The following is a 16,928-nucleotide window of genomic DNA, read 5'->3' as shown; positions in this document are numbered from 1 at the left end:
GACCTCTCCTTGCCCACCTCCAGGCACGAAGACCAGGCTAAATCGGTAGACTGAGCTATCTCCAGGAGGGGCCACCAACAAGCCCTCCTTCCTTCCCTAGAGGCATCAGGCCTGAAACACAACTTCTCGACTGGGCAACTTACCAAATGAAGCCTACCTAATTGAAGGCACACGATTCCAAATTCAGAGCACTTGCAAAACTGAAAATAGGCACTATTTAGCGTTATGGGAAAACAAGGAACTTCATACACTGAGGGAAGTGTTAAGAGGTGAGAGGCAATGTGGCACTTTAAATATGTTTGATGGTCTTTCAGTCTCCTAGGAATCTATCCTACAGAAATACTCGTAAATATGGACAAAAATGTTTAGCATTTAATAAAATGAGTTAGTTAACTGTCTTTCAGAAAACGTAAATCATGATCTTATTCACACAATGGAATACAATACAGCTAAAAATTTTCCAATGGGACAGCTACTTATGTACTGAGATAAAAAAGATGTTCAGAAATATGAAGTGAAAGAAGCATGCCGCAGAGCTGCCCAGGGCTCATGCCACCCGACACGGGTGTTGACAAAAGTATCTGTGGACGCATGCTTACGCAGAGTCTGGAAGCAAACACCAAACTACTGACAAGCGCTTGCCTCTGGAGGATGGTTTTCAGATTTTATGTTAACCATATATACATTATTTTGATTCTGATTCATTCCTTCACTCAACACTATTTACTGAATGCCCAATGTCCCAGTACTGAAAAAATACAGTAAAAAAAAAAAAAAAAGTAAAATGAAAGTCGCTCAGTCATGTCCCCACGCACTGTACCCTGCCAGGCTCCTCTGTCCATGGGATTCTCCAGACAGTAATACTGGAGTGGGTAGCCATTTCCTTCTCCAGGGGATCTTCCCGACCCAGGGATTGAACCTGAGTCTCCACATTATAGGCAGAGTCTTTACCATCTGAGTCACCAGAGAAGCTGTGTAGTAATCCCCAAATAGTTTTTTTTTTTTTTAATCTCTGGAGCTTATATTCAAGTGAGGAAAAACATGCAAATACAAATGAGATAAGTAGACTGTACAGTATGTTACTAAATGTGAAAGAGAAAAAACCAGGAGACAGGAGTGCTCCAGTAGCTACAATTTTAGATGAGACTCCCTAAAACAGACATTTCAGTGTAGAAATGAGGTTGGGGAAAGCTTGGATATTAAGGCAAGGCAAATAGCCAAGTGCAAAGGTCCTGAGGTCTGACCTGTTCTGGAAAAGGGGAGACTGCCTGGGGCACTGTAAAGACAGTGGGTGGGGGTGATGGTGTGAACTGCTGAGGGTGTAAACCTGTGAAAAGTACTGATTGTGTCTATCTTCTAACTGAAATAGGAATAAACATCAGCCAAAAGTCTGGAAGGAGGAGGAGGTGCTTTAAAGAAAGAGAATGTATGAAATGGTCCATTAGAGAGAATGTATGAACATACTACTTTTTAAAGTAGAACTGGAACTAACATGCAGCAGACTGCACAATTCAGTAAATTCTGACATGTCCAAGCAGAATTTCATCAAGACAGCAAACATCCATTACACACACATCCTCCCCGCCCCATCTCTTCATGCAGCTTTGAAACCCCTCAAATCCCTCCTTGCCAAAGCCCACGCCCGCTGATCTGCTACCTACCAGATTTCTGTACTTTTCATTTTCTAGAATTCTATATAAATGAAAGCGTACATTTTTTGTCTTTCACTCAGCATAATCATTTTGAGGTGTATCCATGTTGTATACACCAACAGTGAATTGCTTTTTGTTGCTGAGCAATATTTCATTATATGATAATCATTTGTCCGCTCACCTATTGACGGGCATTGTTGCCAGCTTTGGGTTACTAATAAATAAAGCTACTATGAACACTCATTTCGTAGAAGTCTTCATATGGACTTTTTCTTTTGGCAAATAACTAGGAGTGTTAAGTACATGCTTTAACCTTTTAAGAACTGCCCAGCTATTTTCCAGTGTTTGTACCACTTTACATTCCCTCCAGCAGTTCCAGTTCCCCCACAACCTCATCACAATGCAGGATGGTGTTTTTAATTTTAGTAACAGATTAGGTATTGTAGTGGTGTCTCACCGTGGCTTTAATTTGCACTTTGTTCTGCAGTCGCTCAGTTGCGTCTCTTTGCAGACCCCACGGACTGCAGCCTGCCAGGCTTCCCCGTCCTCCACTATCTCCCAGTTTGCTCATGTTCGTTGAGTCCGTGATACTATCTAACCATGCATTTTACTTATGGCTAATTCTGTTGAACATCTTCTCATCTGCTGACTTGTCATCTATATAGCCTCTTTAGTTAAGTATTAATTTTGCCCATTTTTAAAACAGGCAAATAAATTTTACTGCTGAGTTGAGAGACTTCTTTACTCCAAATTCACTTTCCTTTATCAGAAATGTTTAGCAAATATTTTTCTGCCACTCCATGACTTGTCTTCTTGTCCTCTAAACAGTGTATTTCAAAGAGCAGACGTCCTCAACTTTGATAAAGCCCAATTCATCAAATTTTTCTTTGTGCTTTTGGGGTTGTAACCCAAGGGTGAAGTTTCCCCTTTGTCTTCTAGAAGTTATACAGTTTAGGGTTTTACATTTAGGACTGAAAAGTTACTGTTTGCAAATGTTGAGACAGGGATCAATTTTTAATCTTGCATCTGGATGTCCAATTACTCTAGCACCACCTGTTCACTTTTGCACCTTTGTCAAAAACCAGCAGACCACGTGTGCAGGTCTATTTCTGGACTCTATTATGTTCCATCACATGTTGGATTTGTGCAGCTGGCAGAAGGGACTGATCAATTTAAGCAAAGAACCAATGAGTGGATGAATGGGGCTCCCGGGTATGAAGCATCTTGTCCTAAAGTTACAGAACAAACATGGAGGAGCAGGAAGGCTGGGGCACTGTTACACATATAGGTAAAGGAAGAAATTTCAAAAAGATGATGCTTAGACAACGTACAGTGGGTTACTAGGTGTTGAATATGGACAGCTGTGGTGCCACGTGGGTCTGAGCAGCAGTCGACTGCATGAGCGTGAAAGAGGAGTTGTGGGTGTGTGGGAGCAGGGGTGCTACCTACACGCGACAGAACGAAGGGTGCAGTCAACTTGTCACAGACTTACCCAGGTGGGTCCCCAGGTGTTCCTCCTGTTCATTCCGTCCAGATCTCCACTAAGAGCCCACCTGGGGAAGCTTCATGCTGGGACCTTGCAATGAAGGCGCGGAGCTGGGCTTCGCTCTTCCTGGTGAGGATGGTCTGTTAATCACAGTGGAAGGGAGAGGTAGGGAGGGAGGGAGGGTGCAACTTCTGCAACTATACTTCTAAATTCACCCTTAAAACAGAATGGAGGGACTATAATCATATGTAATTTGAGTTTTCTCTTCCATAATTATTATATTTTTAACAGTCTGGATTATCTGCCTCTGCCAACTAATAATGCACATTTCTGTAATTCTGAAGCAACCATGCCACAAAGCAAAAATAAACGAACCAAAAAGCTAGGCTACAACTAATATTTTTATTCAATTTTGTTCTCTCAACTCAGAAGGCAACAAAGGACCACATAAAAAAGGGAGCACTTTAGAATATGTACACATAAAGTTGGTCTGTGTATCTGTGTTTAGTAGAAAACTGACATCCCAACTACGTAAATGTTCTATTTATTGAGCTTCTACAACCATCATTTCTAGGCCCTATGGTCATTACATTTTCACTTAAGGTACTAATTTCGTGACTACAAAATGAGGCACTCATACAAAACAGATGGGAATGAAAACAGATGTATCCTATCTTCATGCTGCATTAAATGCCCAAGATATTGTTGGGGATCATCTGAAAGAAGCCCTTGTTTACTCATGATGGCTGTTTTTAAAAAACGACAGAGGGCAGTAACGGACGGACGGAGAGGAAGAACGTCTGACTGCGGGGCACGCTGACGAAGGAGACACAAGGGAGTTAGAGTCTCCACAGTGAGGTTCCTCCTAGTGCCTCTGTGCTAAGACATTCGTTTTCTTGAAGGCGACTGAACAGGTAACATTCTTGAGTATTTTAAACATAATCATTTAAGTTTACAATATAAAAAATTTATCACAGTAACTGGAGAGCTTAAAATGTCCTGAAAGAGCTTAGTCTTGAAAACGAGACTCGGCAGCTCGCTTGAAGTGCCAGTGTTCCTGTGCTGGCGCCACACTCTTCAGAGTGAGTGAGTGAGTGCGTAAGGGTGTGTGTGTTTCAAAAAGTCATTAATTCAACCTAATTCAAGAATTACACTTTAATAGTAGCATTTTGCCAATACAGAAAGGACATACCACCTAGGACCAAATCATCTGAGAAAAAGTTATTCTCTAGTACTTGAATAAGGGGAAGAAAAAACACAAGACAAAAATCCACAGTAATAACAGTTATATTAAATGTTGAAATAAAAATTACTTTTCATTTACACCTGGAATTGAGATGTCCAATCTCCATTGTTTTTCCAGAGAACTAACAGGAAAAAAAATCACCTAAAAACATGGAGCTTTTTTAAGGCTAGCTATACACAAACTTCACATTGGCATTTTTTTCTTCAGCTTTCATCTCAACTATTACTACTTAATAGTAGTTTAAAAATCAAACATAATTTGCTAATAATGAACAACTGCACACTTCAACTGTGACCATTTGATAACTGGTCATGTAAAACTAACCCCAAATGTTGATTTGTCTTCAATTTATAAACAGGAAAAATAAAGCAAAAAGGTCTTTCCTAATGAACTTCCTTGAAGACAGTTTTAGCCCAATGTAAAATGAAGCAGAGCTAGACTATTTTTTTTTTAAATTCTACATGAAGAAGGGTAGCAATACTAGCACTTTCTGAACTAGAAGTTTAAACATTTATAATACTATTAGTTAATAATAAAATCTTGATGCTACCCAAGTAAACAGTATGCCAGCTAATGCTTTCTTCATGAAAGTATTCACCTCATTGAAAACAACAGGACAAAGCATAAATGAAAAACCAGGGGAAATCCTTAAGTAAGGTAAGGCAAAGTTATCTGCCAGTGAAATGGAGGGCAACTTTTTGGCCATTCTTTTTTTCTTTTTTTACAAAATATCTCTTAAGAGTCATTTAAAATTTGTAGAGTAACAATTTTTATCTATTGTGGTATCTATCTAGATCTCTTTCTGGCAAAACAGATAAACGTGTTCCAATAACTTTGTATCAAGATCTACAAATTCTCTGAAAAAGTTAAAAAGAAACAAAATTAACATAATCAAAGTTATATGCCCAATTTGATACTTTTTCCCCCAAAGAGAACAATTTATGTAGACATACACCATAACAAGTGGCATTATGTTTAAAAAAATGCTCCTAATTTTTACAGTAGGACTAAATTTCTAAGTGAGGGTAGGGCTAGCAAAGACCTTATTTCAAATGTGAGAAAGGGCCACTACAAAGTGTGGAAACTGTTAACACTGAGTCCTATGTCAAGCTTTTTTTTTTTTTGATACTGATGTTTTTAAAGTTCTCACTTACCACTTCAGGAAAAATTGCTGAAATATGAAACAATCAGAACCTGGTGCTTTTAATTTTGGTAGCATATGTTTGACTGACTCTCATACTTTAAAAATCCTTGGGTTTAAGCCTATGGGTTTTAATACTATATGGAAACTCTTTTATGGTTTCTTAAGACCTATGCTGACCATTTTCTCAGAACTTCTAAGTTATCATTCATAAAACAAACACTCCCCTTACAATATACCATCACTGTCAAACACTGGGATCACCGGCCTGACCATCCCCTCTCTCTCCATTTCTCGCGTGAAGCTTTGGTTATACGGGAAAACCAAGTCTCTAAGTGCTCTGCCTTCTGAGATTTTACAGCACGCTTCCAATGAAATACACTCTGCACTCCTATGTTCAAAGGCCAGCGTGGCCAGCTTCCTCCTGGTCAAATAAAATCAAGTTGGTTTTATTGATAGTTTTATTCTGTAAACAAAAAGCTTCAGAAACTTTGGAGAAAATCACTGGCCCTAATCCTCACCCAGTGACGTGCTCACCAGCGGGACCTGGGGTTCCAGCCAGTCTCCTCTAATCTAAGCCCGCAATCTAGTGCTAGTCAACCTAAGACCACAAAGCCCAGCTACACTGGACAGACATTTCAGTATGTCCTTATTCCAGGAAGATGCAGGATCACTGGGGATGTTGTTTTCTTAAGATTTATGATCTTGAATGACTCCTGGCCACTGCTGCCAAAAGGACAGCTTGTGTGTGGGAAAGGGGAATTGGGAGAAAAACTTCCTTTGGAGTTTTGTTCTTCCTCTTAAGTATAGACATGCCCCTAACAAGCACAAAACCCCAACTCCCGATGCTGATCACTAGGAATATTAAATTATCAAAATTAAAAATAATTTCTTCACCTAGCACAAGATACTATACAATATTACAAACACAGACATATGAAAAAAAATCAGGCAGTAGAAAATGTACAACAGCTTTGGTGTTATACAAAATAACTTCCAAAAACGATTGACAGTGAAGCACAAATTCATGTTTTCCTACCACAGACACTCCACTGTTGATTTCTGCTTTTTTCCTTTTATGTTCTTGGTAAGGTCTGAACAGCCAAGACACACACAACACACAGTTCACTTAAAAAGAACTGCTAGGAACACCAGGACACTGTGCTCCAAAAGACGGCATTCAAAAGTTTTGCCTCTGTACTATAGCTCTGTGGCACATTTCCTGTCAAGATCACAGCAGGTCCAAAATAAAGTGACAACTAGATTTAATAAATTAATATACATTTTGTTTAAAGATGTACAATGCACATTCTGTTTAATCCAGGGCTCTAGGGTATCCAGGAACTTCTATTTACACATGTACAGACCTCGGACAGCAGTGATGTCAGAAGATGCAAGGGCGGCAGAGTCTCACTGCTGCTCGCTGAGCACGTTAAGTCAGACACCTAACTCAGAAACAACGCTGAGAGATCACCGGGGAATCTCCAGAGAGAGAAGTCCACAAAGAAGGACACGGAAAGGCAAGGGGAAGGTCAAGGGAGTTGAGACAACCACTTTATTCCTGGGACGACTGTGGAGGTGGTGGTGATGTGCCTTGTTTGCCGGATTTCCGTTCATAGTTCACGAGGCGTTGGCCCACAAGGTACCTGGGTTGTAAAAACAGGGTGATTACTCTCTTCTGTCATCTTTCTTACTAAAACATCCTTCCTCGGGGTAGCCAGTGATACATTTTTTAAAATGTAAATCAGATCACTTCACTCCCTCTTAGAACCCTTCAATACTTAGGGAGGTAGAATTGGGGGGCTAGAATGACCACCAGCACCAAAGCAGGCATTTCATAGCAAGCTATGGGGCTTATGGGAGACAGAGATGCACAGGTTAGTGGCCTCAGATGCTGTGCGGTGGAGAATACACTCTGGTCCACAGGCCAGGGGCCCTCAGAAACTGAACCCTGGAGGCCAGAGGTAGGTAAGGTCAAGTAAACTTACTCAGGGGGTTTATGTCTTACAGATCATATTTTACAAAACAGGTAAGTGGACAGATCTTAAGAAATGGACTGGAAATATCACCAAAAAGCCGGGTAGGAAGGAAAGTCAAACTCTGAAAAGCTCTAGCTCTAAAGAAAAGGAGAAATCAAAGGACAAAGTTTTAAGTGAGGTCAAACAGAGAAGTGAGTGTGTGCAAGGGACTGACAGAAGGTAGGAGCTTATGGTCCAAGAAGGAAGGCTAACTGTCCATAACCTGTGCCATGTGGTGGCAGGGAGGTGACAACAGATGGAGCAGGGCTGCAGAGACGGAGATGAAGTTCCTGCGGTTGGAGTGACGAGGTGGGGGTCCCCTACCAGGGACAGTGTCCCCGTGACAACTGCAGGGGCTGGGGAGGAGGAGCAGGAACGTGCCTCTCTTGGAGGCTGACCCCAGGACAAGAGTGGGTGCAAAGCTGATGGCACCAAGCTGGGGCAGGGGTCAGGAACAAGTGCACCCGCTTGGAGTCAGCGACACAGATCACGAAGTGGCCAGCAGGACTTTACGTGACTGTGAGAGTGGAGAGGGAGGCCAGCCCGTGACAGGGCTCTGGGCAGTGCTGCACCCAACAGCAAGCACGCAAAAGCCTGGGGAGTGGAGGCCTGGCACGTGCTGAGGACTCAGGACCCAGCAGCTTTTCTTTTTCACCATGACTTTCTCCACCCTGACTTTCATTTATAACTCTTCTGCCAACACATATGCTGCACGAGGTACTCGGGCAGTTTATGCCAAGGAGCTTAAAAACATTCCACTAATCCTATGGCTTCTTTGTCATGAGCTCACGGTTTGATCCCTTTTCTTTTTGTCCTCCTGATATTCTTTCTGAAGATAACCATTCCTTACCTCTCTATTTCCCAACCAAACAGCGTTTTTTAAAACCATGAGGATTTTTGTAAATGTGTCAGACAATGGCAACCTAGACAGGGCACCTCCTGACACATACCTGAAGTTCAAGCCATATCAAGATTTCAAGCACATAGAGAAAAGCAAAGTGAACTTGCCCAGGACCCAAAAAGTAGGGGCAGAAAAAGGAGGCTCTGAGCCCGCAGGCAGTCCTGGTACCCACCCCCCCCCCCCCGCCGCGCACACACAGGCACACTCGGCGCCTCCCAGGGACCACGCCCTGAGAGACGCTCTGGATATACACTGGCGAACAGCATGTGGCCTCCGTGGAGCCTGCAGTTCAATGGCTTCCTGCACGGAGAGACAGAGGGGAAAGACAACAGAGTGCGCTGGGCCGCGGGCAGCTCCCGAGGCTGTGTCTCCTGTGCGTTACTGCGCTGCCAAGACAGGGGAGGTGAGAAAAACTGACTTTCAGCACTGAAACTGCCCTCCCCCTTCTTTCATGGTTGACAGAACTTACACTCTGACTCCCTAAAAGGCCTAGTGTTTATCAGCATCAGTACAAGATTTGGAGAAGCCCTGAACACTCCAGGTTTCACTCTTTAAAAAGTTACTCTTAAGTAAGAGTCCTCAGAGTAACAAGGTGACTGAATAATCTGTTGTCCAAAGCTGGCTCTCACAACTAAACGGGGGCGGCTGCTAACGAAGACGGCACGCGTAAACTGGGACCCTCCCGGGCAGACGAGGACGGAGAGTGACAGACGCTCTTCCTCTGTGAGACACCGTTAAAGCAGAAGAGGATTTCGCCTTCCAGGAGGACACAGAGGGTCAAAGGGCTGTTACCCCAGAAGGTGTTTCTGTCGACTGTCCTCAGTTTCTCAGAGGGCAGGTAGGCAGGTAGCAGCGTTTCCTCAAAACAGAGGGTGGCACAACACTTTAAAGTAACCTTCACCTCTCCTCTCAGCAACAGGCAGAGTAACCCACTGGCCTGTGGCTACAGGAAGGGCTTAGGCAGCACTGCTAGCTCCTAGTGTAGGCTGCTGTTTTTTTCTCTTTAGGTTTCTTATTTTTTTATCTTAAACTATTGCCAGACCAAGACATCTGAAAACAGACTGAAAAGTATTTCAAATGGACTTTAAAAAAATCTACCTCCCCAAACGAGTTTCAGTCTTTTTCATCTGTCAATGATAATTCCGTATTTTTAATTGCTTGACCCAAGCCAAGTCCTTAATAACTCTCTTTTTTACTTTCTACACCCAACCTGTTAGCAAATCCTGTTCATTCTACCTCAAAATATATACAGAATCTGAGCACTTTTCCCTCCTGTGACTTATCACATCAGACACAATAGTTAAGATATGCGACATTTTAACAAGGGCAGATAGACCAATAAAGTCTGGACTTACTTGTCATTTTTAATATGTTCATAAAGGCGCTTAAACTGGCGGACCTGGAAGGACAAGATTCCCATCAACACCACAACCATCAGCAAAAATGGATAAATGCGCCGATGGACCAAATTTTGCATTTCCGCAGTAACACCTGTAAAACCAAAAAAAAAAGAACTCTTAAGTATATATATAGTGTATGCAGAAAGACAGTGATCCTTTTGGAAGGGGAGCTTAATGGAAACTTATCTGTAGGACCTAGAGTGAGGCCAGGAGTGCCTGGGGCCAGCCCTAGCCAGAGGAGGAACCTCGTGAACTACCCCAGGAGCTAGACTGTGCTCTGAAGGCCACAGAGCAACCAAAGAAAGGATGTTCACCAAAAGGTCATGAACAATAAGACTTGTTCTTCTGAAAAGTCATTGTGGCTGCAGTGTGGAGAATGAGTTAGTGGGAGAGGGTCCTGAGCAGGGAAACCCAGAGAGGAGACAGCTGAGGTTGCGGTGACAGCCTCTCTCTGTCTCAACAGGGGACAGGCAAGGGCTCAGAGATGAGAGAACCCAGATCGGCCGGACCCAGAGGCCAGCTGAGTCTGAAGAGCAAAGAGCCTCAGGTGACATGTAAGACCTTCAAGGTCTCTGATTTATGCAACTTGTTGGATGATAATGGGAGTAACTGTGAACTCAGTAGAAGAAAAAGACCTGGAGGGGAAAACTGTCTATATTATTGAACATGTGCTGGCTTTAAGGTCGTGTGAGGACTGTTCAGCATGTAACTACTAAGATGCTATCTACATGTTACAGTGTCACAAATAAGTATTTCCTCTTTGGTTTTTCTTTTATGCTAAAGAAGATTTTTTACGTGTCAATACTTTCTTACCTGCCTAGAGGAAAAAACTGTGACATAGAGTTTTATTATCCTTATCTTGCCCTGACTAATAAAATCTATAAAAAAGTCTTTGAAAATCACTGTTTTAGCTGGATTTATATTTATACAATAAAGCATTTGGAGCCAGGTAACCTCATTTTGGAAGGGAGAAGAAGGTACTGATGTGGATAAACCCACCGAGTAAAGGAACGATGCCGGACGCGATGACGTAAGGTACACACAGGGAAAGCAAGAGCACAGAGATCACTGGCGCTGCCAGTTTCCGAACGATGTACTGAAGGTCAATGTTCCGGATGCCATTTGCGTAAACCTGAAACACAGCGGGAGGGGGAGAGCCAAGATAGAAGACAAATTCCTCCAGGCTAACAGGGCAAACTCTACTGCAGTCAAGCCACGGGGAGCTGGATCTACCAGCCCAAATGGATTCAAGGTGGCCCTTTTTTTCAGAGTCAAGGCAAACTCTGGAACATAGGTGTGGTGTCCACAATTTTTAAAAGAAACGCATTTACTTCTTAACACTTTGTAGTTAACTCTGCTAAGAGATGGAATAGTAGGATCTAATTTGTAGTTAACTCTGCTAAGAGATGAAATAGTAGGATCTAATCAAGAATAACAGTTAAACTAGCTTTGTGCTATACAACACCAGGTGGCATCCATAACATTAGTTGAAAAGCACATAACTGGAAGTAACTTTATATATAAATTGTGTAAGAGTAAGCTGTGTTATTACTCAATATTACATTCATTTTATCTGAATATAACAAAACACTACAAATAGGAAGCATGTTTCTAAAAAGCTAGTTATAAACAAAATTTGAACAAATCAAAACGTATTTTATGTAACAATTCAGTATGAAAGAATGCTACAGGGAATTTTTTTTTAATTCAAGAATTTCTAAAGTATTTCCATCATTTTATCTAGAAGTTCTACCAAGTAGTACTGCAGAGGAAAGAATGTATGGCAGTGGGGAGACCCTGGGAATAATGGGAAATAAACATGGTGTGCAGAAGGGGACAAAACTGAAGAGCGCTGTGTTTCCCCAACGCTTCAGCCTCTCCTGGCCCATGGTCATACAGTGCGGTGCAACTCACTCCAGGCTCTGCATCCCTCAGACACGGGCTAGAGCATCAGAATGTGAATGACAAACAGGCCCTCTGACACCCTCAAAGTCCTTTTAACCCAAATGCATTTAAATTAATGCAGCAAGGCATCTCATTGCTTCTTAATCATTTTAAAGACTTAGACACATGGATGAGAAAGAATGCATCAGAGAGAAAATGTCATAAAGATTAACAATGTTTCACAGCCTCCAGTTGTACTAGTGCTTCATCTCCAAGAGAGTCAGGGTCTCACCTAGAACCTCTGAATTGGACTGGTCTGTACCCCTACAGTAAATGGGTGTGCTGCCAGGCACCCCACAATCCGTCTCACTTCAGAATCAGCCTTCTCTTGAGAGACAATGGCTCTTCCCAGCCCCACAAATCTCCAGGTACAGGAATTTTGGGACTATTTCTTTGTGCATACTGAACTGAGAACTATTTCCTATACATCAAAAGGAGGTATACCTTTAGGGCTATAAAACTGTAACATCTTATTAATTTGGTGCTGCCCTAAGGACAAGTAGGTTGTTTGTAAGTACATGTCTAGGAAACTAAACTTAAAAGAAGTACCAAAATTTACTACATTGATTATTTTGGAAGAAGTCTTCCTACAATGAATTCTCCTACTTCCTAGCCTTATTATCAAAGTATGGAAGCACAATCTATCTCTTTCAAGGTTATCACCACAGTGACCAAATTATCTGATAGTTCCATAACACAAAACTGTCTTAGGTGCTACATAGCTAGAATAACTATTTTTTAAATCTATTCTTTTCCTGCCTTTTTCTTTACTGCCTTGCACAATGACCTCTTTTCTCTACTACAGGTTTACAAACCTGAATCCCTGCTCTTAAAAAAAAAGAAAAGCACGATCGCTAAATTCTGCCTTTACTTTCGCTCAGTCTTCTAGGTACTTTAAGCTACCAGTTAACTTAGGTAAGGGAAGTTTTAAGAGTAGTTGATGATAAGAGTAAAAAGTGCCTTTCTCCTTAATAAAAAAGAAAAGAAAAAATTATATATCCTCATTAAGGAAAATGTAGAAAACTTAAAAGAGAAGTGGGAACGTGGAAAATAAAGGCCCCATGAGTCAAACTTGCTTACCTGCTCAATTACAGTTTTCAGCCACCACTGAGGACCCATCAATGTTATAGCTGCAATGATTTTGGCATGCAGGACTCCAAGTGCCCAGTCCTAGGGAATAAAAATCATTTAACAACTTTTGTTTTTAGCAATAAACCCAACACAGAGGCTATACAATTTTTTTTGCATTATTTACTTCAAAACACAAGTTCTGTTGGATCAGTAACAATTTTATGGAAGAGTAATAAATACACTGGAAGAAAATTCAGGAAAGTTCAATGCTTCTACCAAAACTCATTATCTTCCCCCACCACCAAAAAAAATCTACATTATTTTCCCAAGAGAACTAAGAAAAGTGTTTACTTTAGTGGAGATCTCAACAAGCAAATAAATAAAACAGTGCCCTGCTTTTCTTTCATCACACCATTCTTAGGCTGTTCTATTGGTCTGGACAGGGAAGCCCTGTCTGACCTAAACAAGCCATCCCGAGGGCTCAGAGCACTTTGAGTTGGTGCACTGGCACTTCTGCTGAACTGTTACTAGGACCACATGGAGGTTCCTGCCCACCCCCACTCTCCACCAGGCAGCCAAAGCGACTGCCACTCCCACCACCCAAGGGATCTCTTAAAAGTGCAAATCAGATCATTTAAAGAGCCTTCCCTGCTTACAACCCTAAATATGGCACACAAAGTCTTTCATAATCTGTTCTCTATCTTAAAATATCTATGTGTATTTTTTTAAAGTATCACATAACATTTAAATCTATTCTTACATAAAACTGAAACCTTTCAGGGATGGCTGGAGTCCTCTGTGACCACCAGCCCAAATCCTGACCCCCGCAGTAACCGCAGTAACCACAGCTAACATCTGCTAACCATCTTCTACACTGGTTTCCCTAGGCACCAACCAATGTCTATACATGTTATGTTCCACAGGAAATACATACTACCTATTTTACATGGATTTTGCTCATACTGTTCTGTTCTGATTTTCCAGTTTGGTTGGCTGGTTTCCCAAAACATCTTCAAAATGGGGTGGGAGGCTGAGGCATGCACTGAATTCTTGCATAACCTCAAACACCACTCTATCTTGACAGATGAATGACTGAATGACATTTTGTCTGGGTACAGGAAGCATGGTTTTTGTCCCTTTTATCTTAGTGATCTCTAAACACCTTTCTACCTTCTACAGTTTCAGTGCTACAAAGTCCATTGCCAGTATGGTTCTTTTGGAGCTTGTGATTTAATTCAGAAATTTTACCAAGATGTACCCAAATACGTGTTTTCCTCATCAATTTCCATTTCGCCAAATCTGATAAGCTCCTTCAACCTACAGATTAGTTCTTTTCTTCATTTAAGTATGTCTATTTCTGTTTCAATGTGGTCTCGTACTTTCGCACTGTAGAACCCTTTTTATGAGTGTAATAAGTCTCCTGGCTGTATCCTCCACCTGTTCTCCCCTCAATTGCCTGCTCTTCAGTTGTGCACCATGCAATGGTCTTCCAAGACCTCCAGTCTGAGCCTTAATGGTGTCTGTCACATTTTTAATTCATTTACTGAATTTGTTTGAAATCCATGCTATGAAACACCATGACAATTTCACTGTTTTATGGATGCTGCTGTGTGTGCATTCACACACATCCTAATCACCTGTGTTTTTATCTTCTGTTTGGATGCTCACGCTCTGCAAGCAGTTCCCCGTCACCGGGCCTTTTCTTTCTGTGGCTGCTGGACCCCTCCTTACATACAACAGTAGTTACTTTTCTCTGTAGGCTCAACGTGGCTCAGAGGCTCAGACTGAGAATATCCTACAGGGCTGCAAAAGGATCTTTTAGCTCATTAGACCAATGGGGTAGCAAGCCAATGCTTGTCAATGAGAACATGGAGAAAGCCTCTCTGCTTTTTCTCTATCCTTCCAGGCTCCTGGCAGAGAAGCTTCAACCCACCAGCTCAGCTCTCTTGTGGCCTGTGGGAGTCCAGAAGGCACCCAAGTGAAGTTAACACTCCCCTGGGGAGGAGCACAGGACACTGTGGTTCCAGCTCTTTCAAATCCTCTGCTTTGCAGTTCTTTCCCACAAAACAAAACTCACCACACTAGCTCCTCTGCTAGAATTCCAGAAGAGCCCAACCTCCCACAGAACTGCTTAGAGTCAGGGATGAACAAAACCAAGTTGTTGCTTCAAACTTTGGATTTTATCCAGAATATTAAGGATATCATGCTGTCGGCAACTTGTATCTATCCTGTACTCAAAAATGTATCTAACTATACATATAAATATAGCTAACTATATTAAAACATTCACCAAAACAAAAGCAAAAAATGAAACACACAGCTTGACTACTTCTTAACTGCTGCACTGAATTCAAAAGGAAAGATATATCAGATTTTATTTAGTCATTTTCTACTGATGGCCATCTGACTTGCTTCTAAGTTTTCTGACATCACAAAAATCACATGATAGCAGAACAACCCTGCTCATGTCTCCTGCACACGTGTAAATGTTTCTTTGCAAGATTTCTGAAAAGTGAAACAGATGGGTCACAACATACAAGCATTCTTGAAACTGAGTAATTTCAACTACTCCGCCAAGGTCGAGAAGTCGGACACCATTAAGACCACCAAGAACACATGTATAGGCGAACAAGCTGCATCACTAGTCAATGCAGTGAGGGAGAACAGACAAGTGTGGAGGACTTGGAGCCCTGAGTAAGATGTTAGAAACTATGTTCTCTGGCTTGTGTGAAGTGATTTGAGGAGAATTTAAGGAAGCAGGGCTTTGCTCTATTCCAGATGCTATTTAGAAAAGAAGCCCACCAGGCTCCTCTATCCATGGGGTTCTTCAAGCAAGAATACTGGAGTGGGTTGCTGTGCCCTCCTCCAGGGGATCTTCCCAACCCAGGGACCAAACCCAGATCTCCTGCATTGCAGGCAAATGACTTACTGCCTGAGCCACCAGGGAAGCCTGTTAGAAAAGTCCTGGTAATCTATAATTGCATATTTTAATAAATCTTCCCAGAAGACAGGACAGACTGAGGCTAATAAAACTGCAGCTGGAAACGAAGGGGCAGCCAGGCATGGGCATGTTTGGTCATTTGTGTGGTCTGGACAATGCTCACGCTTCGCCTGCATTCAGACATGATTACGGAGGGGCCTTCCTTTTGTCGTGATCCATCACGGTCACAGAGTGGCAGCATGACGCTGATGTTCCGTCAGCTGTTGACATCCAACAGGAGGCACAGCTGCTGGACTCGGGCTGTTCTGATGTTTCTGGCGCAGCATACCACACCACCTCAGGAGGCACAGAGCATCTGTTGGCCACATCTGCAGTGATCACGTGGGTCAAGGCAGTGTCTGCTGGACCCCCCCTCTACAAAGCTGTGTTTCCCTTTCAGGCATCAAGCAATCTGAAAAGTGACTCTGTCACCACGCAAATGGCCACTTCCACACTGTGGTGGCCTTTAAACACGACCGCGGATTCTCCTCCCACAGAGTGGCTGGGGTCTATGTCCCCTTCCCATAGAATGGAGCCAACCTGTGACTTGCTCGTACCCAGTTAGGAGGCAGTGAAAAGCGATGTGCAGGACTTGTGAGAGGAGGCCATGAAAGCTGACGTAGCTTCTGCCTTGTTGCTTGGGACACTCATTTCCCTGAAATGCAACAGAAGAAGCCCACGTACCTTGAGCTACCAAGCTATAAAAAAGCTCAAATATATCCAGCGGCTCCAAGCAAGAGCCCAAATGAGGGGCAACGACCAGTGCCAGCCCTCACACACTGAATGATGACATCTCCAAATGAAGTCAGCTAAAGCTGTCAAATCACACTCAGCCACTGAGTCTCCTACATGAGACCCCAGAAAACATGAATCAGATACAAGCAGATTACGCCCTGGCTTAATTTCTGACCCACAGATTCTGTGGACAAAATAAATGATTGTTTTAACCCAGTAAGCCGGGGCTGTCAGGTAACTTGTTATTGCAGCACAGTAACCAAAGACCGACGCATCAACTTTCACCTAATGGGTTCAGTATCCACTGACAATCCGAGGAATCAACTATTTTAGTTATTGCAAAATAATGATTTT

General features: G+C 42.4%; 1 protein-coding gene and 1 long non-coding RNA gene across 2 annotated transcripts in view; both read right to left on the bottom strand.

The window, feature by feature from the left end:
- Positions 1 to 4,409: 4,409 nt before the first annotated feature.
- MARCHF6 (membrane associated ring-CH-type finger 6) overlaps positions 4,410 to 16,928 on the bottom strand; it is a 73,640-nt gene continuing 61,121 nt past the window's right edge. Inside the window, exons 23-26 of the mRNA XM_065905507.1 lie at positions 12,869 to 12,958; positions 10,844 to 10,976; positions 9,800 to 9,935; positions 4,410 to 7,171 (exon numbers count right to left, since the gene is read on the bottom strand). Of these exons, the coding sequence (XP_065761579.1) occupies positions 7,081 to 7,171; positions 9,800 to 9,935; positions 10,844 to 10,976; positions 12,869 to 12,958 (450 nt within the window). The 3' untranslated portion in view covers positions 4,410 to 7,080. The remainder of the gene's footprint in view (positions 7,172 to 9,799; positions 9,936 to 10,843; positions 10,977 to 12,868; positions 12,959 to 16,928) is intronic.
- LOC136146563 (uncharacterized) lies at positions 13,603 to 16,467 on the bottom strand. The gene is made up of 2 exons (XR_010659012.1): positions 16,397 to 16,467; positions 13,603 to 16,168 (listed from the first exon to the last, which is right to left on the bottom strand). It is a non-coding gene; the product is annotated as an uncharacterized lncRNA (long non-coding RNA).

Source organism: Muntiacus reevesi, chromosome 14 (genome assembly GCF_963930625.1).
Source record: "Muntiacus reevesi chromosome 14, mMunRee1.1, whole genome shotgun sequence".
Classification (NCBI taxonomy): domain Eukaryota; kingdom Metazoa; phylum Chordata; class Mammalia; order Artiodactyla; family Cervidae; genus Muntiacus; species Muntiacus reevesi.
The sequence above is the reverse complement of the archived record's forward strand: the minus strand, read 5'-3'. Positions and strand labels throughout refer to the sequence as shown.